The 24,157-nt window shown below is 40.5% G+C and overlaps 2 protein-coding genes across 27 annotated transcripts in view; one reads left to right on the top strand and one right to left on the bottom strand.

Moving 5' to 3' along the window:
- Positions 1-750: 750 nt before the first annotated feature.
- ZNF830 (zinc finger protein 830) lies at positions 751-11,392 on the top strand. The gene is made up of 10 exons (XM_068671202.1): positions 751-914; positions 1,016-1,115; positions 1,549-1,669; positions 2,238-2,271; positions 3,577-3,794; positions 4,489-4,579; positions 4,887-4,950; positions 7,511-7,591; positions 9,026-9,102; positions 10,967-11,392. The coding sequence occupies exons 1-10, from the start codon at positions 793-795 to the stop codon at positions 11,148-11,150; spliced, it is 1,092 nt and encodes a 363-aa protein (XP_068527303.1). The 5' UTR covers positions 751-792; the 3' UTR covers positions 11,151-11,392.
- Positions 6,376-24,157, bottom strand: part of LOC137850783 (poly(rC)-binding protein 3-like) — a 515,321-nt gene continuing 497,539 nt past the window's right edge. For 16 of the 26 annotated variants that reach the window (XM_068671177.1, XM_068671183.1, XM_068671175.1 and 13 more), the window contains one exon: positions 16,931-18,961. In XM_068671177.1, the coding sequence (XP_068527278.1) occupies positions 18,613-18,961 (349 nt within the window). In that variant the 3' untranslated portion in view covers positions 16,931-18,612. The other 10 variants (XM_068671197.1, XM_068671198.1, XM_068671193.1 and 7 more) reach the window with 5 other exon arrangements.

The following is a 24,157-nucleotide window of genomic DNA, read 5'->3' as shown; positions in this document are numbered from 1 at the left end:
TTTGGTAATTTTGCATTTGAACGTTTTTACTTTTGTAGTTAATTTTTTATTTTTGTGATTCTATTTTTGTAATTTTTTGGGGGCAGTTTTTGTATTCTGGTAATTTTGGTTTGTTCTCTTTAATTTTTATTCTTTGGTGATTCTTATTTTGGTGATGTTAGTAATTTTGTTTGTAATTTTCAATTTTATTTTTCTATTTTTTTTTAGTTTTTGTAATCAGATTTTGTTAATCTTGCGTTTGAACATTTTTACTTCTGTAGTTAATTTTTTATTTTTGCGATTTTATTTTTGTAATTTTGGGGGGGCAATTTTTGTATTTTGGCAATTTTGGTTTGGACTGATTTTTATTTTGGTGATTTTTATTTTGGTGATGTTAGTAATTTTGTAATTTTCAATTTTATTTTTCTATTTTTTTTTTAGTTTTTGCAATCAGATTTTGTTAATTTTGTGTTTGAACGTTTTTACTTTTGCAGTTAATTTTTTTATTTTTGCGATTTTATTTTTGTAATTTTTGGGGGGCAGTTTATTTTGGTAATTTTGGTTTGGACTCTAATTCTTATTTATTTTGGGGACCTTTATTTTTGGGATCTTTAGTGCTTCCTTTTTAATTGATTTTTAGTTTTGTGATTTTAATTTTTTAATTTATTTTTATTTTTTTCAATAGTTTTGCACTTCCCTTTCTCCCTCCTCCCCCCTCCCGCCCTCCACACACACCCCGCCCCTCCCCTCCCCCCTGAGGGCGGCGCCTCGCTCCCCCTTCCCCTTCCCGCCCCCGGGGCGCTGCGGCCCAAGATGGCGGCGGGCGGCGCGGGCGCGGGGCGGGCGGCGGTGCGGCAGGAGGAGCTGCGGCGGCTGATGCGGGAGAAGCAGCGGCAGAACGCGGATAAGAAGCGCATCGAGTCGCCCTTCGCCAGATATCCTCCGCCGCAAAGCCGGGGCGGGGTGTGGGGGGCGGGGGGCTGGGGGTGGGGGGTCTCTCAGCGCCCGGCTCGCTTCCCTTAACGGCCGCCGCCACGTACAACAGCCTGGGGCACCTCAGCTGCGCGCTCTGCAACGCGCCCGTCAAGGGCGAGCTGCTGTGGCAGACACACGTCCTGGGCCGGCAGCACCGCGAGGTGGGTCAGGCGGCCGGGGGGGGGGGGTTCTGCCTCACAGCCCCCTCCTCACCTCGTTGTGAAGGGGCTGACGCAAACCCTTATCTCGGTTTCTGGCGTTTCTGCTCAGAAAGGGCGGTCAGGCACTGGGAGGGGTTGCCCAGGGGGGTGGTGGAGTCACCGTCCCTGGGGGTGTGCAAGGAGAGGCTGGATATGGTGCTTAGGGACAGGGTTTAGTGGGTGACACTGGTAGTGGGGTGATGGTTGGACCAGGTGATCTTACAGGTCTCTTCCAACCTAGGCGATTCTATAATCTGTGACACCTGTTTCAGTGGCATTGTTATGGAAACATATCAACTGATTTTAATAAGATATCCTAAAATTGCTGTATTTTAACCTGCAGTCCAACAGCTCCTGACAGAAAAGCCTCTTAAAAACGTGTATTTCTTTACAGAAAGTTGCGGAGTTAAAAGGCACAAAGCAGACAGCAACCGGTCCAGCTGCTAGCACATCGTCTAAGCCTGCCAAGAGAAAAACTGTTGACACAGAAAATGCAGAGTTAAAGAGAGCGAAAGGTAAATAGAGAATATACTTTCCAAGCACCTGACAAAATCTAGCTATTTTATATCTTGAATGTCTTTGGTTTTCTTTTGCTGTGCTGTGGAAGTGAGTTAACAAGGTTGTTGAGTTAATCTGTCAGCCTGTTGCTGCTGGAAAGGGAAAAAGTCTGGCTTGCTCTTTGTGAGTTCGCTGATCAGCAGAAAACTGCTCTTTTGGTAGTTTACCTTTTCTCTAACTTACCGGGTTAAAATACTCTTTGGTTTTCGTGGTTCGTATACAAGGAGTGTTTTAAATTCACTTTGTTATAGTAAGTACTGTGAAGCAAGCTATTGTATTGGTATTAAGTGGGCATGAAAACCTAAGTAGATCCTACAAATTTAAAGTAACAATCTTGTGTGTGTTGGGTTTGTAACTCTGTAACACTCGTGGTACCTGATGGTAGTATGGGACATTTAATTGGCAGCTCTTCAGAAATAATGATAATAGTCCCTAACTTCCTGAAATTGCTGCAGTAGTTTGACCGTGAGAGATATTTCTTTTAAAAGCACGGGTTGTAAGACGTGACTTTTGGCTGTTACACAGGTACAGAAGACAAGCCACATACATCTACATCTGGGTAAGTAGATCTTCTATGTATCTTTTTGATTGTAACTCTACCAGCTGTTACGTTCTTACCCTGTTCTTCCTCATCTCTACTACCCAAGGGTAAAGGTTCGGAGAATCAGCAGATTCCTGCTTCTGTTCAGTTTCTAATGTGGGTGTGCGTTCCTGAATGTGGCAGCATCATGCTCTGTGCAGATGACAGAATCGTGGTATTAACTCCAGTCTGTGACAAATCAGGAATTCTTTTACTGACACTGTCTGACTTTTACTGTTTAATATGCATTGTTATTGCACTGTCTGCTGGAATGAAAATAACTATATTGTGGCATGCACTCCAGTATTTAATGGTGCCATACTGCAGAAGAGATGGTAGTCCGAAATGATGACAAATATTGTAGTATACATTTAAATGACACTTAGCCACGGAAACTACTAACAAATGTCATCAGCACTTTTTTATTAAGACTTTTTTGCACTTAAAAGTCATGTAAATACATAACTTGCAGTTGAACTCTTGCAAAGATAGGAGTGTATTTGACTTCCAGGGATTGAGTTACACATCTTATTGCCACTTAAGATTTCTGATGGTGTTTGGATGTCTGTGTGGGGTTGGTAGGTTTCACGTAAGGCACGCAGGTCTCCTGTAAATTTGTTCTTGGGATCAACAATTATTTTGCATAGATATTAGGCGGTGTTATCTTGACGCTAAAGACACCTTCTAAGAATTTTGTGTGCTAGCACGTGTGTAGAATTACTATCTGAGAGGTTTGTTCATTATTAATCTGTTTGGTATGCTTATTTTAAAATAGAACCTAACAAGGTGTTTGTCTCGGAGACCTGCAGCTATCCTAAACAAATCTGGGTTTTCTCACTGCTGAGCCTGCACAGGACTTCTAAGCTGCAGTAGGTACCCAAAGCGAGTAGTTGTATTAGGCATGAAGGGTGTCAAGATTTAAGTGACATCTTATAGTTGCATGTTGCTTTGAATGTGAAAGTACAATTACCGTAGCTGCCATTCTTCCAAGCTCACTTTGTTGTAGGATGCTTTTATTGGTTTTTATTAGAATACTCAATATAAGAAACACTACTGAACTGAAATGTGTTTTCAGCTTTATCCTCAGCATTCCTAGGGAACTTCAGAAGAAAGCAGCAATTATGTGTTGCCTTCAAACAGTGGTTTTATCAGTAGCTGAGCAGTTCAGCATATTGTGCAAGATCTGTGAGTGATACAATCTTGTAGGCTGAATAGACTGCAGATGCTAGAGTCAAACTGGTTTTTGAGATATTTGAAACAGTTGCATTGTGTACTCTTCACTAGGCTACCAGCAGATTTCTTTGATGAAACAGAGCAAAACAGTGCAAGCAAACAGCCTTCCAAGGGTCCCGGTCCCAGTTTATTGTCAGGAAATTATGATGATGATGATGACGACGACGATGATGAAGAGGAACAAGATCAATCGAACAAATCTTCCGTTACACACAAAACTGAAATTCCACCTCCAACTCCAGAAGCAATACCTAATTCTCTACCTACAGGTAATGATGAGTGAAGTGGTAAGTGATTCTGTAAGATGAAGCTGTGTTAGGGTAGGATAGCATAGTTCAGCTGGAAGGGACTTGCTTTTTTATAATGTGGAGCCCAGAACTGCATACAGTACTCCAGGTGAGACTACACCACACTAAATATAGCAGAAGAATCACCTCTCTTGACTGCCTGACTGTGCTGTGTTTAATGGCACCCCGCTGGGCTGCCAGGGCACACTGCTGGCTCATGCTGAGCCTGCTGTCTGCCAGCACCCCAAATCTCTTTCTGCTGAGCTGCCATCCAGCCACTCTGCTCCCAGTGTGTGCCTGTGGCTGGCAGTACTCTGTCCCAGGTGCAGCACCAGGCGTTTACCTTGTTGAACTTAATGTCATTGATGGTTGCTATTGATGCCATGGATGATGGAAGGGTTTTTGCTTTCTTTTTCTAGTTATTGCTATTAGCTGGCAATGGTGTATTGCTGGAAAGAGAGAAAGGAGAGAGATTCTTTGCTAGTTTGTTATTGTGCAGTGTTTTCTCACCATGCTTTAATGTTGTAATTGTTTGAGGCTATCAAGTGGAGTAATGTCTGTGTTTTCTTCCCTTGATTCAGTAAGGTATTAATTTAAATTCCTGTCTAGTCAGAATTTTGTATAGAGGGTTGAGCAGTTGTTCTTTTTGCTCACAGGCGTCTGTCCTTTCTTTCAGACTTCTTTGACAGCAAAACTACAGCTGCTCCTGTAGTTTCCCATTCAGGATCCATACAGAAAGCAGAGATACAAGAGAAGGTAGTAGAGAGGTAAGCAGTCAAATCAAAGATGACTTTTGTTAAAATGTCTGGATGCTTAGCACATTGGAACAAATAGTTTAGGAAGCCTGAGCTACAGCTCCTGTCCCTGCAGTGAGGTTTAAACCTTTGAGTTTGTTAAGGCCAAAGTGAAGAAACAAGTTTTGATGGTTGTAGGTTAAATTTGTGTCATAAAAATGCTTCCTGCATTTCTAGGTATTTTTATAAAAATTAAGGATTTTACTGTTGACTGTTTTTTAACCACTGTAAAAGAGGTTCTAAAGTGTTACCTTGGAGTAATCATAATCAAACGTTCCAGGAAAGAAAACACTGCTGAGGCTTTGCCAGAAGGGTTCTTTGATGATCCTGAGGTGGACGCAAAAGTAAGTGACCTGTTCTTTTCATGCTGCTAGACTTATTTCTGTCGGTTGTAATAATTTTCTGAGTAGTGAGGATATTTTTCCAGGTTATTAGTTGTGCCAGAATATAAGCAAATGACTAAGCTATTTCATTCTGGATTAATTAGAAGGCATGAAGAGAGAGGTAGGGGTCAGGGGGAGCTTGTTATATCATCTCTCAGAACGTATTTTTGATTGCAGTTCCTTCATGGCTTATAAAGAAAAAGAAATATTATTTGTTGATTTAAAATGCTGGATTAAGATTTGGACAATTCACCTGTTAATCCTCTGAGTCACCCAAGAAAAAGCATTTCACCTCATTTTTACATCCAATTGTGCTTCTGAATTGAGGATAGTTCTCTAATTTGAGAGATCCTTTTGAAAAGCACAAGAGTTACTGTGCAATGTTATTATACAGCCTGTTAGAATGAAAACAGCTAGATTATGGTGTGCGTTGTAAACTCTAGTACTGGCTACTACAACAGTGAACGTGGTCTTCAGCCCTCTCATCTTTTACTGCTACGGGTTTTTTCATGCTCAGAAAAAATACGTGGGCATTCTCCAAAAAATCTTGGAATTCGGTCAGATTCATTCATACTTAATAATCATTCATTCAAGCTTACTAATACTATTGCTTCATAATAATTTTGTTGACTCAAAGCTTTATTTATTTTCCTTGAGTGTATTTTTCTATTGTCCACATTGTCTCAGGCTGTTGGTGTATTTAAATTGGGTTTTGATTTGGGGACCTGCCAAACAATGCTCCTTTATGTCCATGTAATCCCATCATCACAATTGCAAGCCTAGGTGTCTTTTTGCTCTGCCAAGATTTTCTTGGCACCACAAACGCACACAAGTCTGTGGTGGCACATGTAAATTCTTCTGAATAATGACATTTTGAGTGTTCAAATATGTATCTGAAAAAGACGTGGGTTTTTTATTTTATTTTTTTTTTATTTTTGCATGTGACTGTTGTGTTACCTTTGTCAATATGTAGTTTTAGCATGACTTGGGAAGCATTCACAGAGTGGAAATGTCTAGCTGGCAAAGGAGAACATGCTTTTATATTTGTGAGGACACTGGTTAGCGATCTTTGCTCTGGTCATTTTCTTTGGTTATAAAATTTATAAGTGGTTCAGTAAGCTCTTTCTTGAATTGCCCACAGATGCACTTCTTTTTAATCAACCCTTTCTAAATTCAGCAAATGTGAAGAGGAAGGAAAATGTGGCATCACTTACAGTGGGATGACTACAGTGATTCTCTGTTGGAGCCATGCACAAAATAATTACTCTCAGAATTAACCATGGTGTTTCTGGAGGGGAAGTTTTGGGCTTCAAAAGTGTTGGTTCTTTGCATCAGGAATGTATGGAGCATATAAAATCTGTGTTAGACAAATATTTCAAGGAAAAATAATATCTTTAGTGTTTAAATTTATTGTAAGAAATACAAATAATTATGAATTACAAAAGACAACCACAATGCATAGTAACACAGTACATACACACATGATAAAAATAATCACAAAACAGAAGATGAAATGATGACTTTCGATACGTAGTTTGCTGGGAAGCTTCTAATGTATTCTATAAACTTAATTCACACTATTGGATTTTATATAATAATTCAGCAACAAAACATACCATTGTCTTTACTGGGATGATGACTGACACGTTACCAAAAGAGAGGAATGAATAAAAGAAAAACAAAGCTAATGCAAAAGAATGTCATGAATTAATCTGTACAAACTGCTTGGTTCTCTTAGCTATGTGATTTCCACCCAGTCCAGAACCAGGCATAATCTGTCATCTAACGTCTATGTCACAGCTTCCAGTCTTGAGCTGTTTTGGTTACACGGGTAGATGATCTGATTTACTTGCTTAAGTTAAAAGCACAATCTGGTTTTGATTACTTTATTTGTAGATCTTAAACCCATTCTTACACCTACTTTTTCAGTCCTCTTGTTTTAGTAATTAATGCTGTCTACCACGGAAGAAATACCTTTGCAGATTGTTTGAAAAGTGGAATGCAGCTGTGCTATTTCTCCTGCTAGCCAACAAAATCAATTTAGACTTGAAATATAATCAGGCTACCACTAGTTAAGCCAATGACTGCATAACACCATATTTTATGTCATGCTAAAAACAAATACTTCACTCCTTTTTAGCTTGCATCCTAGCTTTTATATACGACTGAACAGACAGCTCTCAGCGAAATTTAAAAGTTACTACTTGACATAGTGAAATCAGATTAATGGGGCTTAGTTACTCTTGTTAGTCCAGACATCTCACACCATCCATTCTTAGTCAATTATTCTTTAATACTGTAGTCAAACTTCTTGTTTAAAGCCGGGAGTAGAGTCAGATATTTTTCCTCCAAAACACTTGCGCTGCTGTACTATCCTAGTTACTTCAATTTAGGTAATGCATATATTTTGACCAGGTTTTCTCAGAACATGGCAAAATTATGCTGTTTTATCCCACTTGTTTCCAGCTGTTGGCTCACTAGGTGTTAATCATTAACGAGCCTGTGTTTTCACTTTCTTTAGGTGCGAAAAGTTGATGCTCCAAAGGATCAGATGGACAAAGAATGGGATGAATTTCAGAAGGCAATACGACAGGTCAACACAGTAAGTAATGGAATCTATTTTTATTGATTCTAAATACTATACACAAGAAGGAGAACAACAGTTTCGTGCAGCTCTGTGAAATGACTGACATGCAGTTGTCAGCAGTTTGTCTGCAATGCAGTGTGTGGTTAAATGCACTTTATAAATGAGCAAATGGTTCTTTACATTTTCCACTCAAGGAAAATTAAGTTGAAAATACTTTTGATGAGGAGCCAGTCATCGGTATATATAGTTGGATTTGTTACATTGCATTTAAATAAGATAGCATAAACCCCAAATCAGTGTTGTGTATTCAAAGAGGACATGATTATGGGCTTTAGATGAGATATATTCATATTTTAACCTTGAAGAGAAAAAAAAGGAAAAAAACAAAACAAAATAGAAAACAAACCCAAACGAACAAAACACTATCACCCGTTTGTCTCCTTGAAAAAGGATCTATAAAGTGTAAGTAACCTTGATTTTATGATTTGTTTAAATGTACTGGAAAGGAACCCCAAAACCTGGGAAAGGATGTAAGATTCTGTGTGTGTGAGATGTAAGTTAACCACAATTTTTCTGTACTTCCTTTTATTTATTTATTTATTTATTTTACCATTTAGCATTGCATGGAAAGTCTTCTGAGAACAAGTTTTCATCTGCCCTTTGTTACCACCTAAAACTATCTTTACAGATACGTGGTGTTCCCACTGTTCCCCTTGGGTATTTGCCAATTTTTTTTTAATTTTAATAGTAAATAAATTTGTCAACTGTCATATGTCAACTGCTAAGAAAAGTGGTGCAAAAGAAATTGTCATTGCTCATTTTAAAGCGCTCAGCACTATAAACAGAGGAAATATTCATACAAAAGCAGTAGTGGGTACATTTTGCTAGCATTAGCCATTCATATAATTCTTCAGCTTAGAAGGAATCTTCTCAGTTATGCGTGGACCATTGATTGCATAGCATCTCCCAGACATTCAGATTTGAGAAAGTATATGCTGAAAAAAATAACAGGTTAGAAATACTTTGGGATCCGGTGGGAATATTTAACCAATACTTTGAATAATTACACAATAGTTGTGTAATTAAGTCCCAAGTATTGGGATATAGCTCCAGTTTCAGCTTCAGACTTTGGATGCACATGGCTTTTATGCTCAGTTTCAAATAGTAGTGCATTAAAAAAACATCAAAAGGTTAACCCCAAATCAGCCAGACTACTTTTAGCTTTTAGTTTTAAGAATAAACATTTTAATATATAGTTAAACCAGATCAGTCTCTTTCTGTATATGCCTCCAGAGTCTTTTGTGAAGAAGGTGTATATGTATAGCAGATTGACAGTTACGAGGCACTTGACTTGGGGTAGAGGGGAAGAAAGGAAGACACAGGCGCCAAAAAGGAACGACAGAGGAATTCAGGATGAAGGTGAATTCTCTTAGAGCTTTTCTTGTTTAGATTTCAGAAGCAATAGTGGCAGAAGAGGATGAGGAAGGACGACTAGATCGGGAGATTGGAGAAATTGATGAGCAGATGTAAGTAGATCAATTTTTCCTCAGACTTTCTGTTCTCCAGCTGTAATGGATCATTATTTGACTAGAATGGTAAAACATTTTTAATTTTCCGTGATACTACAGTTTGTTAATCAGCTAAATATTTGAAGGAGAAAGAAAGACTCCCTCAAATCTCAGACTGATACCTGATAAAAACACGAATTTTGGTGCGAAGGTATGAAATTATTTGCAAAGAGAGATTGCACTACAATCACGGAAAATACAGCAAGCCAGGCAAGGGCAAAATAAAACAATAGAATGTAAATTCTTCATATAAATTCCCTCACTCCACCTGTCAAATGTCTTAATTTACATCTCTCTTTGAAATCTGATTGATGTAGAATTAATGTGAACCTATTTAGCTGTTTTTTTTAAAGACAGGAGCATATATTCTGCAATGCAAACAACTAAAATTTTCCATAATGAGATTTGTGTTTTGACCATACATTTGCTGTGTAAAGAAAAAAAGCGTTGTTCTGTGACTAGCTTTCCTTTTTCTAATAAAAGTTAACTTAAAGGTTTTGTTGAATGATATGCTTCATTACCAAAATGCTTGTTGTTGAAATGGTAAGTGTAGCATTACTTTAAATTCTACGTAATCTAAAGTACAGCTCAGTGGAACAGACTGGTACCATCACAAGTCTGAATAAGGAACTCGCAATTAGCTATGTCAGTATTAGAGACTGAAAAGAAAAAGTTGAATCCTGATTTTAATGAACCTTTCAGCAAAAAGTAGGTACAAAAAATAACAGCAACACTTCAGTCATCTGGACAGACTTCTGGACAGTCAGAATAATAACAACAGTGTTGGGTTCAAATTGAGTTTCGGTAGTAAAGGAATGTCTTTTAGCAATGTTGCTATAATAACGGAGAGGGCTTAAGCTAAGCCTGTCCTTGAGTTTTTACCACTGGCTTAGGTTGCTACAGCACATAGAGCCAAATTCAGAAACTGAGAGAGAGTTTCAGGTTTGCTAGCACAATTATTTTGCTTGAGAGAAAAAATCCAAATTTTTAAACACTGTTTCTGTAGCTTTGGGTTTTGCATGCATTTAAGTTCAGACTGTTTCAAACTAAATTCAAATTCAGAATCAAATCAATTCCAGCAACAGTCATATTTTCCTTAGCCTGCAAATATTCAGATATGGCTGCCCTGCAAGTTATCCTATTGCAGATAGGCAAGGGGAAAGAGGATCCAGGCAATTATCTTTACTTTTTGATTCTTCCTAGCAAATAGAATTGGGAAAAGCAAAGATGAAGACGTATCAGCCTGACTTAGACATATGTTTTCAATAAAATATCTTGTTAAAGTGGCTAGAATTATTGTTGTAAAACATTTTGTGGCTAGAACTTCTTAAGTAAATAGAAAACTGAAACTCGGGGATTTCATTTACTTTAAAAGTTCTAGTGTAGCACTCAGTAAGCAGACAAATGATCTGAACATGATCTGATTAGGCATTAGTTCAAAGATACCACAAATAAGGTATCAAAGTGATGGCCAATGATCACTTTTCTACAGTATGTGTGTATTTGCTACGCCCTAGGTGGAGCAAAGACTGGCACCTCAGTGTGGGGTAGAGCTTCTGTGTTTTTCTTAAATCAATTTGTGGGGGTATTGCAGTTGTTCCATGTTTGGATTTGCGCTTATTGCTAGAGAACTGACTGCACTCCTCTCCTCTGGTCTGTTTTTGTTTGATTAGTATAGAGAAGGTGCAATCACATTTTTTAGTTGGTGGGAAGCTGCTGAGCTTTTTATATCCAAAGTTGGAAAAACACAATCCGGCACTGTAGAAAATGCATTTAGTTTGAAAAGGCCACAAATACTAATAGGTGGTTTGCTTCTCAACAGTGAATGCTATCGTCGTGTTGAGCTTTTGCGTAACCGCCAGGATATGATGAAAGAGAAATTTAAAGAAGCCATGGTATTAAGAGCAACACAAGAGGAAGAAGATGAGGCTATTGGTAGCGAAGATGAAGAAGAGTTGCAGGATTTGCTGTCTCAAGACTGGCGGGTGAAAGGGGCTTTGTTGTAGCGTTTTTGTAACATGGCTGATACTCTCTTTATCATGATGTTACTTCCATTATTAGAAGTGAAATGTTTTCGTTAAATATTTATTTAAAGAGGATCATGAGAGGGTAAAGAGCCAAGTGTGTTTAAAAAACAAACCTTTGTAGGTCTACAATGGTGTATTACTTGCTGTAAAAATTGTATATTGCAAATGTTTTACAATTTTGAATGTACTTTTCTTATTAAAAATACTGATTTCCTACCAGAGGTATTTTAATGGGATTAATTAGTGAAGAGTTTCTAATCTTTTGGTAACATTAGTTATATCTAGTAATTTGGAGACTTGGGTTATTGTGCATAATAGAAGTAAAGGACTAGCAAAAGTGTTAGTTTACAGAGTTTTCCTACGTGGGATGGGTAGCAAAAAGAAAATCTTATGCCTTTATCTTAAAAAATTTATCTTTATCTTACAAGTTCTCTCTCCTCCACTCCTCCACTCCCTCAGCCCCCAATAAAACATGTAGTTTTTTCAGGAACTGTTAGAGTGTTTCTCTGTCTGGAAGTGCCACACTCAGAAATGTTGAGCTACACCTTCTCCACAGTTTATATGATGAGCCATAGGCAGTATTGAAGATTTTTCTTGATAGTATCAGTTGTTTTGCTTATTGTAATGTGGCCGTAATGTAGCATATCTCACATTTTTAAGCCAGAGGGATGAAAACACAGTGGTTAAATATTTCCATAACCAACTGAAACGGTAACAAAATGCCAGAGAGGAATGTGCTGCACTGGAAACTGGTAACATAATATCATTTATTTAGCTCTAAATACTGGATTTTTTTCTAAGATAGTAAAGGAGAGCATCTAAAATTGATTTCTGTTCTGATAAACACAGATGAAGTGAAAAACAAGAACCTAAGGACTTAACAAAACTGGGACATGGAAAAGAGAGAAGTACTTTGAGCTTTGGTAAGTCCCCCCCCTTTTTTTTTTCTTTTTTTCTTTTTTAAGTGAGGCATGTTTTTGACTTTCAAAACCCTTAAAATTTGTTAGGCTACCTGAGGACTTCAGAAAAAATAGGGAAAACGTGTGATTTAATTTTAGGGTTTAATTAGGGTGACAGCACTAGCACAGATTGCCCAGAGAGGCTTTGGAGATACTCAGAAGCTGACTGGACAATCTGTTCTAAGTGGCCCTGCCTGAGCAGGGGGTTGGACCAAATGGGTTCTCTAACTTTTTTTGTCAAAGTTGTGAAGGAACAGCTTAGCTTCGTTTTTTTAAACATTCTAATTTTAAAACAAGTTAATGAGGTTTTAAAGGCAGAAAACAGCCTTGTTCTGATGACATCTTTCTATATATTTGCCTCAAATAACTAAAGCTAGATGTTTGGTTTGCCTGTTTTGGAAGAAGCTCTTGATATGCCAGGAGCCTTTTCCTTATTATGAGGCGATTTTTTTTTTTTTTAACTGCTTCTGCTTTTCAACTCAGTGGAATTCAGAATACTATTTTAATTCTCTGATTTCCAGAACTTCTAGAAAACTGCCAAATTGGAATTAAGGGAGGAGACAGTTACAAGTACCACTCCCTGCTGGGAGCAGCTAATCACGGGCTGGCACTGGCACGTGTTGGTAGTTAACAAGTCTCTGCCAATGCAGACAATCAAATGGTAACCTGTGCGTTTACTTCTCTCCCACCATGAAGCTGCTGCTGTCATGACTTGACCCTTTTTCCATAGTATTTTTCCATAGTATTTCTTCTGTATTTGGTGCAGCAGAGCACAAGAGTGATTGTACAAAAACACAAGACAGGAACAAACTAAGCTAAAACAATATTGTCACTTGGTGATGTGACTAATTGTTCCAGTAAAGCATAGAATTCTAAAATTTCCTTCAGAAACACAAATACTGGGTAAAAAGAACATTAATGTTAACTTTGGCCAGTCAGCTCAATTTGAGGTGAGACAAGTTTTCATTATTACAAGCCACTGTAAATTCTCTGCATTTTATCATCTCAGAAACACTGATTTAAAGTAGCTCTCAAGAGGAAAGGTCAGATTACTCAAATATTTGCAAAACCTACACGTACTTTCTTTTTTTGCCATATACTCAAGAACTCTTGCAATAGGAAATCAGACATTCAACCATCAAACAGTAGGCATCACATTGTAGCTATCATTAAAAAAAACATAATGTGAGTATACAATAGTTTAGAAATTCCTTTTCATTGGGTAACACCAGTTGAATATGACACTTCTTTTGTTATTGTCTTGAGACATGCGCTTGTCTGTAGTGACAGCACACTCCGCTGATGCAGAAACATTACAGTTTAATCAGCACTACTGTGTTTGTTCCTGCAACAAAGGAGTAAATGCGCTTCCATGGCAAGAAAAGCAACATGTACTTGTATCCCTACTAAGTGTCATTCAGGCCATATTTTCTTGTGTGAAGCAGTTTCTGCCTTCAGTTCAGCTTCTCTTCATCACTCGACTTAGAGCTATCCTGCCCTTTTCACTGGGAAAAGAAACACAAATGATTCCCTTGTGTAGACATCTAAACCAGATTCTTTCCTCCCAAAACTGTAGCTGAGGCATTGATGTCTTGGGCAATTGATGGGTAGTAACAGCACTTCTGGGTATAAAAGATCTGTGTTCAAATCTCTTCTCTATGCTGTCCTTTGAACTTAGAGTTCCTGTGATCTAGGAGAGCAACCTAACAATTGTCATCTGCCTTGTAGAAGTTGTGCCACTGTAAAATGACTGAACTAGTGAGCATGCAGCTTTCTTGCCTGATCATCACAATGCTCATCTGAGAAGGGGAAGGTCTTGTTCCAAGTATGTAATTAGTGCTGAAATATATTCAGCTGAGATTGGGACTGTGGAATAAACTAAATTTGGATCTCTCCAGTCCCAGAGAAGCACTCTTTTTCTATGCTGTTGAGTATTTAAAAATGAAAAGAACAAACAACAAAAACAGGGAGGCTTCTATTTCTGCCTGGTTCAATGCATGCTTTTTCACTGTCTCGCGTGTCTCCACAGAAACTCCTCACCCATGCAGCTCAGGGAGGCCTGGGCTACATTTGTGGCAGCCTTGACATGCTGCTAGCTTCCTAGGAGCTGTGACTGCCACATCTATGCACCTTGGGGCCCACAGATGCCTTCTGGCTATATCAGAACAGAAAGAGCTCTGGCTGTTAGCAGTGGACTAGGTTATGTAACTGAATACATCCGATTTGTTTCCTTCTGGTTGACTATTCCAGCTAGCATTCTTACTTTCCTATTTTTTTCCACAAGAGAAGCAGAAGAGAACTTGAATTTGAGATGTTTGCCAGAACTCTGGTAGTCTGGTAGATGATGTGAAAGCTGCAGAGCTTATTTTATCTTTCAGTTGGTAACTCGCAGTTGTGTGAATTGACCCTTTTGTATCAGGTGCGTGCTTCCTTTTATCTACCTGTGGGTATGAATGGATAACACTATCCTGGATAACACTTCTAAGTTTTTGTTTTTTTTTTTCCTCCAGATGTACCTTCTCGTGTTTTACTTGCACGTTTCATATTAAAACTATTCAAGAACTTTCTCTTGCCATTTAGAAATCTTTTCCAAAATTAAAATTTTATCACATTTCTAAATTTTATCACATTTCTGCCTGTGTTGTTTTTTGCAAAAGCTCTCAAAAGATTTATTTTTTCTTCCTATGACCACACCTTCATTTTACCTCTGCTTATCCCATACATAGATGTACCTCAGAACTAGTGAGTTTAAATCTCAGTCTGCTCTAGCCAATTCTGCTAGGCATGTGGGAATTATTTACGTGAAAGATACTAAACATGACAGAGCTGCTGCTGCCATAGCTTTACTGGGAGACAAAAACCCTGACCTACTTTGTGTTGAGATACAGTAAGTTCTTCTTTTTGTTTTGTTTTGTTTTGTTTTTTCTGGTTAGGAAATAAAAGGTAGGGATGTCCTTGCTGCAAAAGCAGCTTCAGCACTCTCTTTTCAAGAGTAATAACTAAAATATATCTCAAGAAGTAGTAATAAAAAACTCTATCAGGGTGAAGGTCAGTAGTACAGCCTATCGTTGAAAGCATCCCAGAGGTTGGAGTAGCTAATTCAGCACTGGGATGTGCTTCCTGGGTGCTGGGATGCAATGAGGCACTCCAGAATTTTCCTCCATAGGTTTTATTGTCAAGAGATGCTCTGTTGCTGCATCTGTGTGGAAAAAGCTGTTAACTTCTACACATTTCCAGGTCTGTATGCACATCTTGCTCATATCCTATTTCCAGGCTTGGACTCGTGACCCAGTGCATCGCAGCTGCCTGCAGCCTAGTTTCCAATGAAAGCAAGAGCAATACACTGCACGAGCACCTGGCCAGGGCAGCGAGGGGAACTGGGACCCCAAGCCAAGCACCAAGAGATAAATGTAGGCCTTAGCAGAGTGGGGATGCAGGCTCTAGAACTAGACATGTCATTAAGGATGCTATTCACTTCCACTGCCAAAAACTCTAGTTTTGCAGGAGGAGAACAAGTAAACATGAAAGAATTGCCAGTGCCCTGAAAAGGAGAAGTGGGCAGAAGTGCTCTGTGCAGCAGCAGCTCGGAGCCAACCCATATTTCACTTAGGTGTGACAAGAGAACTTGGATTGGCAGCACCAACGGAGGAGCTGAATGGCTCAAGCAGTATTTCAGGGCAGGATGGGAGAAATCACAGAATCACCTTTTTAATTAGGCAAATTGTAATGCTCCTCCCAGCTGCTGGCCTGTTTACTTGACCTGTGAAAGATGCTCTTGAGCAGCCTTGTTACCGAATGCTGTAGGGAATTGGAAAATATGATGGGCCTCAACAACACCATACTTAGTACCTGAGTTTGTTCTTTTGTTGTTCTCTTTCTTTCGCAAACATCTGATCTTAAAATCAGTATGGGAAAGCATGTAAAAAAACAGTGGCTTCCTCTAGCAAGAGTCCAATTTCTGTCTTTCCTATGCTGTGTGAGAAATACTTCAGGAGCAGCTTTAAAAAAGCAAACAAACAAAAAAAGGGGTTTGTAGAAATCCTGCATGCTGTACTAATGACACAGTCTGGATCCATCTAATCATGTGAAGAATTGTCATCCCTGACACTGAAAGTGCTAATGTACTGGCTAGTATTGGCAGTATTGCACAGTTGTTACACTCCTTCCCAATGAGCACTGGGACCTTAAGCGTGATGATATGAAACCTTTAATCATTAATGAAAACAAGCAATTTGTCTATGACCTTAGTTTGACAATCCATAAAATAGTGTTTCTCAAATGACAAATTAGCAACTCGGTTACAAAGAACAAAGTTCAAACAACACAACAGTTGTATGCACAAAGCTACCACGTCTCTTTTAAATCAGGAAAAAAATTTATTTATAAAAACGTCTCATTTAATTTACTGTCAAGTCTCTAGCTGAATACAGTGGTTTAGAACACTAACAGCCCATGCTTTTATACAGATTAGCCAAAGCATGAACATCGATGAAAATTAATCCCCCAAAATAACTTTCCTTTATGTTATGACCCACAACAGTGTTAAAACTGGAACAGTAAAATGAGAGCAACACAAGAGTTAGGAAGCACAGTTGCTTAAAGAGTAAAAGAAGTGTTTTCTTTTGATGTCTCAGAATAATAAGAAAGTTAGAAATGGCAGAAACTCCTCTGTAGATTAGTCCATAGAAAGCATTGTCTCATGGGGCTTTGGAAAAGTCCTGTCTGGTGGCTAATGCACTAGGGCATGATGAGATACATTACAGAGCCCCCAGGCCAGTAACTTCTGAAGACAGCCTAAAATGTAGGAACAAAAACGAGGAAAAGAAAACAAAACAAAAAAAAGGCAAAAAAAAAAGAAAAAAATCTTCTCACTATTAAAAAAATAACACTTGAGTACAACCAGCATAGCACAGCATTTCAATGCAGGCAAGTTTTCTCACACAGGTTGTTTTTTTTTTTTGTTTTTTTTTTTTTTTCTCTCCTTAATTTTCAATTATTGACACAGTTACAATAGTCCAGAACAATTTTACAGCAGGTTTCTAGCGCTGTCAAATAACTGAGGTACCTTGACATTATTTCCAGTTTTTCCTTCATTATATACAAACAAACAAAAAAAAGAACAAAACAACAACAACGAAAAGAAAAAACAAACCAAACCAAGAAAAAAAAAGAAAAAAGAAAAAGAAGAAGCCACAACTAAAACAACCAAAAACCCCATTTGGATAAGTGCAAACTGTAACAATGGCAACTCTACAAATGGTTACAGTGACAAAACTTAGTGCAAAGGTACTAAGGTGAAGAAAAGCCCACAGAATACAGAAAATGACACAAAATACTGAAATAGTACTTAGCCCTATACAATAATAATAACACACTTTGAGATACCATGTTTTAAAAAGTATTGCATTTGCATTGTGTTTTTAGTTTATATTAAAATGCACTGAATACAGTTCAATTGTTAAAGCTTTGTGTCCAAGGAGTGCAAAGTGAATGGACATGGCGGGCTAATGGGATTCTGGATTTGGAAGTGGTGAGGAAAACAATATTGCAGTACTGAATTATGCAGCAGAAATTAAAAAGAAGGTGGATGGACAAACAGAAAATGCAGTTAAAAACTAGTTCCAACAGCTAGCAACCAGCCATTGCATCACCCAGCGCTCTTCAGTTTAGGTCTCTGGTTTTAATTAATCCGGACATCGTGAAGTGCTCGCGAGGGGATGTTACCTGTCCAGGCAGCAACCTTAGCGTGTCGTTTGACAGGCGCTAGATTTTATTCATAACCAAAACGCGGCCTGAATGCGTAATTAGTGGTGAGCTAAACAGGACTTTATTTTGTACAGGAACCTAGGGGAAACACTGGTCGGTTCGTTCTGGCTGAGCAAAGCGTGCGTGCCCCTAAAAGTCCCGGGGGTTTCTGCTGTGGGCTTCGGCAGGAGGCCGTGGTGGGGCTGGATGGGGCCTGGCCGGGGAGAGTGCTTGGGGCCTTGTACCAACGGGCCTCTTCCTGCTCTTAAGCAGGCACAGAAATGAGTACTACGTTGGCAACTTTGCAGGGTAAAATGTCAGAGTGCCCAAAAAACAACAAAAGGAGCCTGTTCTCCCTCCCTAAAGCAGAGCGGTCAAAATTAAGGTTTCCTGCCCCACAGAAAACGCCCTCAAAAAGTGGGCCCGGGCACCTAACCCAGCTATATTTTATTATGTCTCGTGGTCTTGCAGTCCTCTCAACCCAAGAGGCTTCCTCAGCCCACAGCGGGCAGCGCCTGGCCCCTGCTCGCGGGCAGCCCCGGGGCGGCGCGGGGCTGTTGGAACTAGTTGCTGCCGGGCGCCTGGGTGTTAGTGGTGATGGCAGACGGACCGAGCTGGCAACAGTGGACACTAGCAGCTGAACAGAGCATGAGAGATGCCATAGTGTTTCCTTGATAGCTAGGATCTACCACAGACTCTTGGCAGAGCTGGCAGGGCTTGCACTGTGTCTCATCCCTTCAATATGGAGCAAACTTCTGGCGGTCTGATTTCTTAACCCCGCTGGTCGAAGGAATTTTGGCAGTGTAAGCGGACAAACTCCCCGTGGCCCCCGCGGCGGCCGCGGCATTTAGTGCCAGGAGTGGGACAGTTTTCATGCCAAGCAGACTGGAGACAGGAACGGCATAGTGGGTGGTTGGCAGAGTTGGTAGGGGAGGGGGGGTACTGACGGTAACGGCGGAGGCGGCCGCCAGCACGGCCATGGAGGTGGGGGTGGAGGTAGGGGTGGCAGACTGAGAGAGGTTCATGTTGAGGTCAACAGGGGTCGTGACGGAAGCGGTCTGGGTGCTGACTTTAGCCATCTCTAAGCTGCAAACGAAGAGAGGAAGAGGAACAAACAGGTTGGGAGGGTCCAGCCAGGGCGGTGGGGCCGGGAGGGAGGGAGAGAGGGAAGGAGGGGATGGAGAAGGGAGAGCCAACACGAACGGGCGGGGGTTAGATCGGGGGGCGAGTGGGAGGGAGAGGAGGGGGGGGGGAGAGAGAGAAAAAAAGGGAAAATGAGGGTCAAAGGAGGAACATGTTATGTGTTAAAGAAGAGAAATAACAAAAGGGTTTTTCATGACTCGATGGTGAAAACATTACTGAGACTCTAAAGTTCTTGCCAAAAATAAATAGATAAATAAAAGGAGGTTGGGGGGGGAGGGGGGGTTGGGAGGGGAAGGGTTGGAGAAGGGAGAGAGGAGGGGGTTGCTAGTTTACTTTACATATGGAAAAAGAAATCTAAGGAATGCGGGTAATGGCAAAAAGATGGAAAAAACGAAACTGAAAAGAAAACTTAAAAGAACTATGAAGTTTACTCCCCAGCACTGATGTGGTGAATTTTGCTTTTCAAAGTCCACGGTATTTTGGAGAGGGGGGACGCGGGGGGTTTTGGTAATTTTTTTCAATTTGTCAATTTTGTGACAGAAATGGCACCCTTCGTCATTTTGCTAGGATGAGAGGCTGTTAAGCAATGGTTTGCTGTTCCCATCTAAGGCATCAAGTTTTTGTTTTCGCTTCACAAAGTTAGTCTCGTTTAATTCACTGTGAGGTCAATGTGCATTTTTCATATAAAACAAACCTGATTAGCCAGTGCGTTCACTTAGATTTGTACTTTCCCCAGACTTTTTTTTTTTTTTTTTTAATATCACAATAAAATATTTATGCAATCTAATTGTAAGGACATGAGAACAAAGGAAGACTGGAAAACACCCCGGCTTCCACAGCAGTGGTATCCCTTCCGAGCTTGCAACAGCGATTACAGATAACACGACCCATCGGCTGACAGACAAGGCATTACATCAGTACAACATACACATCATCACATGGACCCAGAGAGCACATGGTAATACAGAGTGACCCAACCTCTTAGCCCAGGGAAGTGAAGGGCTCCTTGGAGGATGCAGGTAGCAAACCACATTGACTCTACCGTAAGTCCCCCCATCGGCAGGCCAGGTGAATTTGGCCCATGCACTTTGTCTTTTCTCTACATTTTCACACGTTAAAATATGCTAATTCCAAGGGCACTTTGTTTTGTTGTATTCAGATAGCAATGTTTACCTAGTTAAATGACACGTGTTTGCTGCATCTTGTGCGCAGTGCTTTGGGTCAGCAAGCAGTCTGGTAAATGCCCCTTTCAGCAGTGTGCATTTTGCACGTGGGCAGCTGGGGAGGTATCACAACCTGGCTTGTAAATGGGGCTGTGGGTTAGCAAATCTTCACCAGCTACACTTATACCTGCATTAACTCTGAGTTTGTTTGTTTGTTTTTCAGAAAAGGAACTAATAACTTGTCAAGCTCCTGTTCTTTTTTCTGGAGGTGAGAAAGAGGGAGCATCACCCTGGAGCATCGCTCCCTGCTCCTGCAGCAACAGCAGAGGGAGCCAGCCACCTCCCAGCTGCACAGAGGACCTGCCTAGCAGGGGACTTTCCACTTCTCAAGTCAAATCGGGCCTGGGAGAAGATTTCCAGCCAAGGGGCTGTGCTGGGTCACTTGCGTAGCTCCTGTAAGCGCTATGGGCTGAAGGCTGACAGGGTGTGCAGGGTCAGGGAGCAGGGGTAGCCCAGCTCCTCGCAAAAGGACGGGGAGGGAGGAGTGGTCACCCTACTCTGGGTATGGAAGAATTTCGCCTTTTCTCATCTTAGACTTGTGTGCAGCTGTGAGAGAAACAGCCCCTGGTCTCTTTATGGCCAGCAGAAGGTAACGACCAGAAGGCCTGCCCAGTGTGTGATGGGCAGCACACAAGCAATTAACGAGCACTAGAGAGGGGTGATGATGTTGGAGTAAAGCTGCCCAAAGCAGTGCTGCTAAAGGTGAGCTTAGGTAATAACCTGAAGCCGGTCTGAGCTGGGGAGAGGAGAGCTCCTCTCGTCCCCTCAAAAGAAAAAGGGCTCTTGTGATTTTAGTTCCACAGGTACATACGCTAAGTTGTCTCTGATGGGTTGGGAGGGAGGAGGGCAAATGTGTGAAATGCAGACCCGCTTGTAGAACATAAAACTTTGGTTTTCCTACTCTCAGTTTTATGATGTTTGTTGATCTGCCCCATGTATGAGCTGCTGCTTTTCTAACCTCAGAGGCAGCATCATTCTGTGCGGGGAGCACAGCATCCTTGCACTGGTACACTGCTGCTTGCAATCTACTCGCACAGGGGGCTTGCTTACATCAGGAATCCTTGTTCCTATCACTGAAATCCTGAATCCAGCTCCACCATACATCCGTGCAGGAGCTGTGTGGTGATACCTTAGTCATTTTTAAAACCTCTGTTTAATAAAGTTGGATTTTTTCATATTTCTAACTCAGTTTTATTTTGGGAGGGGGGCATATGGAAAGATAATGCAGGACTCGGTGTTTCATTGACTCCAATCTTGCCTACCTTGCATTAAAATCAATTCCTGTGGATATGGCTGGAATTTTAGTCTGAGCACTGAGCGCGTTGTCCTGCACCAGCAGGGAGAATAGATCCCAGGGACTCAGTACTGGTGTTGGTGGCAGCCACCCACACGCCCTCCCTGGTGTACTTGCCCAGGTACAACTGAAGGGCTGATCGGCCCTGCTTCACCTTCATTACTGGTGGTAACAAATGAGGTGAAAGTACATCCCGTTGGCTTTCAGCTGTCCTGCGACAGCAGCAGTTTCCCAAATCACTTGTACACGTAACAAAACTGAGTACAGAAGCTGATGAGCAGACTTCAAACAGAATTTCACGATGCCAATTTTCCGCTGTCACGTTAAAGAAGCTAAGTTACGAATACATACAGTGGAGGCCACATCCTGCATTGCCCGACTAGCGTACAGAAGAAACAAAGCTTGAGTTTGCCTTTGTCGGTTCTGCATCTTTCATCAAAATGGAAGTGAAAAGCATCTTCAGGAAACTGCTCTTCAACAAGAAGAAAGTGCTGCTGGCTACAGGTCATTTACACTCCAAAGTCAAATATTACATAGGAAACCTAAGCTGTGGTTCATTCTTAATAAAAGCTAGAAGATGTAATTGGATAATGAAAATCCAGTTACTACAATGGACACCAGTTAAGAGACAGAAGTTTTTACAGGAAAAAAAGACATTTCTACTGCAAACAAACTGGGACAAATTCTACTAATACAGAGGTCAACCCTTGGATAATCAACACAGAACCAAAACAGTACTTTAGAAAGATTTAAATCTCTGTCTTGATATTATATCAATATCTTTATATATCTATAATTTAGAGTATGTAATCTTATGTACATATTAACACCAGATTGCTACAAAATTCCTAAAACAACCTGATAAATTACTGTATAGATGGCAACTTCAGTTGGAGAATAGCCTAAGGGTACACACAGTTAGAGGAATACGTCCAGTAATCCCATGCTGCTGTGAGACATTGATTTATGCAGAAATACTGGCCCTGCAAACCCAATCTATGATAATGTCAGATTTTGGGGGGTAGAATAAAAAAGAAATGTCCACCTTACCCTGAATGCTTGTATGGCTTTTATATATTAATTTATATATGATGTATTTATTCTGACATCCCAGGCTGTATCTCGGCACTGTGCTTTGCCTAGGTACTGTGCTCAGCTCTCCCCCAGCGCTGTTTTTTTCAGGCAAAGGCCTTGAAAGCGACTGCGCTTGTTCGTGCCAGGGTTAGGACCAACAGGTGCTGAAACGGGCTCCCTGCATGCGTGTCCCTCTCCAAAACCTGCCAGCAGGCACGGGGCCTCCCTCATGCCTGGAAATCTCAGGTCCCCCTCTGGCACAGCGGCTGACTAGCGCTGCGGCTGCGGTGGCACCCAGCCAGGCAGAGAATTTCTCTTGGGAAAAGAGAAATCTGGAGCACTGCAACTTTTGTTAAATGAAAAAGCCACCTTTATGTCCTATGTTGCCTTAGAACTTAATTTATTAGACATTACTTTAAGAGTCTTCATTTACAAATGAAGTCACTTTATCTGAATACAGTTTCAACATATGGTACATAGCAATATATGATGGTTTATTGTAGATGATGGTAACAAACGGCTAGCTAGAAAGTCAACAGGAAGAAAATACTTTGTGGTTTCACAGGGTATAGATAGAGCATCCATTGTATATGACTGCTGAGAAGTTCTCTTCTTTGCAAAAGTATGTTAAAAGACCTCATATATATCCCATTCCATCAAAGGGCTTGTTAAGCAGTAATAAACAGAATTGTGAGTTCACAGGCTAAAGTGAGTCAAAGAGAGGTTTGTTCACTAGAGTTTCTGTCTCTGGTGAGCAGCTCACTGCAACGCCATTAATAAGTGCATTATTTTATTTGCATGCTTTAGCTGTCTTGAAGATCATAAATTGTTATCTTCTGAGATCCAGGTGCATGCCATATGGTGTTTGTGCAACTAAAAATGAAGGGGTCTATTCTCGTCTCGATGTGTGGGGAATCCCTGAACACCAAGAGAAGAACATATCCTTAAGGGTTAAAGGAGGGAACACATTTTTATTTGATTACAGGGCTTACCGAAGTGACTTATATTTAGAATATAAGAATATAAAGAATATAAAGCAAAAGAGCTGTAGGTTGTTTTAGGATTCTGGAGACACCTTATAGCAGGCTTCATGGTGCCACCCCTAAATAAATACACCTTTCCCTAGGAAACTACTTTCAAAATGAACTATGAAAAGTAGTATTTTTGTTTGCTGTGAGACAGAGCTGCACGCCACCCCTTCCCTGCATTGCAAGACGTGCAGTCGTGCACTGCAGGGCTGTGGTGGGGAGGAGGTGGGACCACAGGAGCTTGTAGCCCTGCCATGACTACAGCTCTGCATATAGAGCATATAATAGCTACTACCTTAACAGCAAATATTGTTAAACACCAAGCTTGGTTTGTATCACAGCATTTGGAAAAAGGAAAAAGGAAAAGAAAAGCAAAACAAAACAACAGCCAACCAACCAAACGAAAAAGCAATCAAATACACAGATACTCCCCATGCCCACAACATGTCGTTGCCTTGGACCACCATGTACAAGCAGCTCTGTGAGACAGCACTGTATCCACTGCGCATTTTTTCTCAGC

This window comes from Anas acuta, chromosome 2 (assembly GCF_963932015.1).
Source record: "Anas acuta chromosome 2, bAnaAcu1.1, whole genome shotgun sequence".
Taxonomy (NCBI): domain Eukaryota; kingdom Metazoa; phylum Chordata; class Aves; order Anseriformes; family Anatidae; genus Anas; species Anas acuta.
This window is presented reverse-complemented; position numbering and strand designations above follow the sequence as displayed.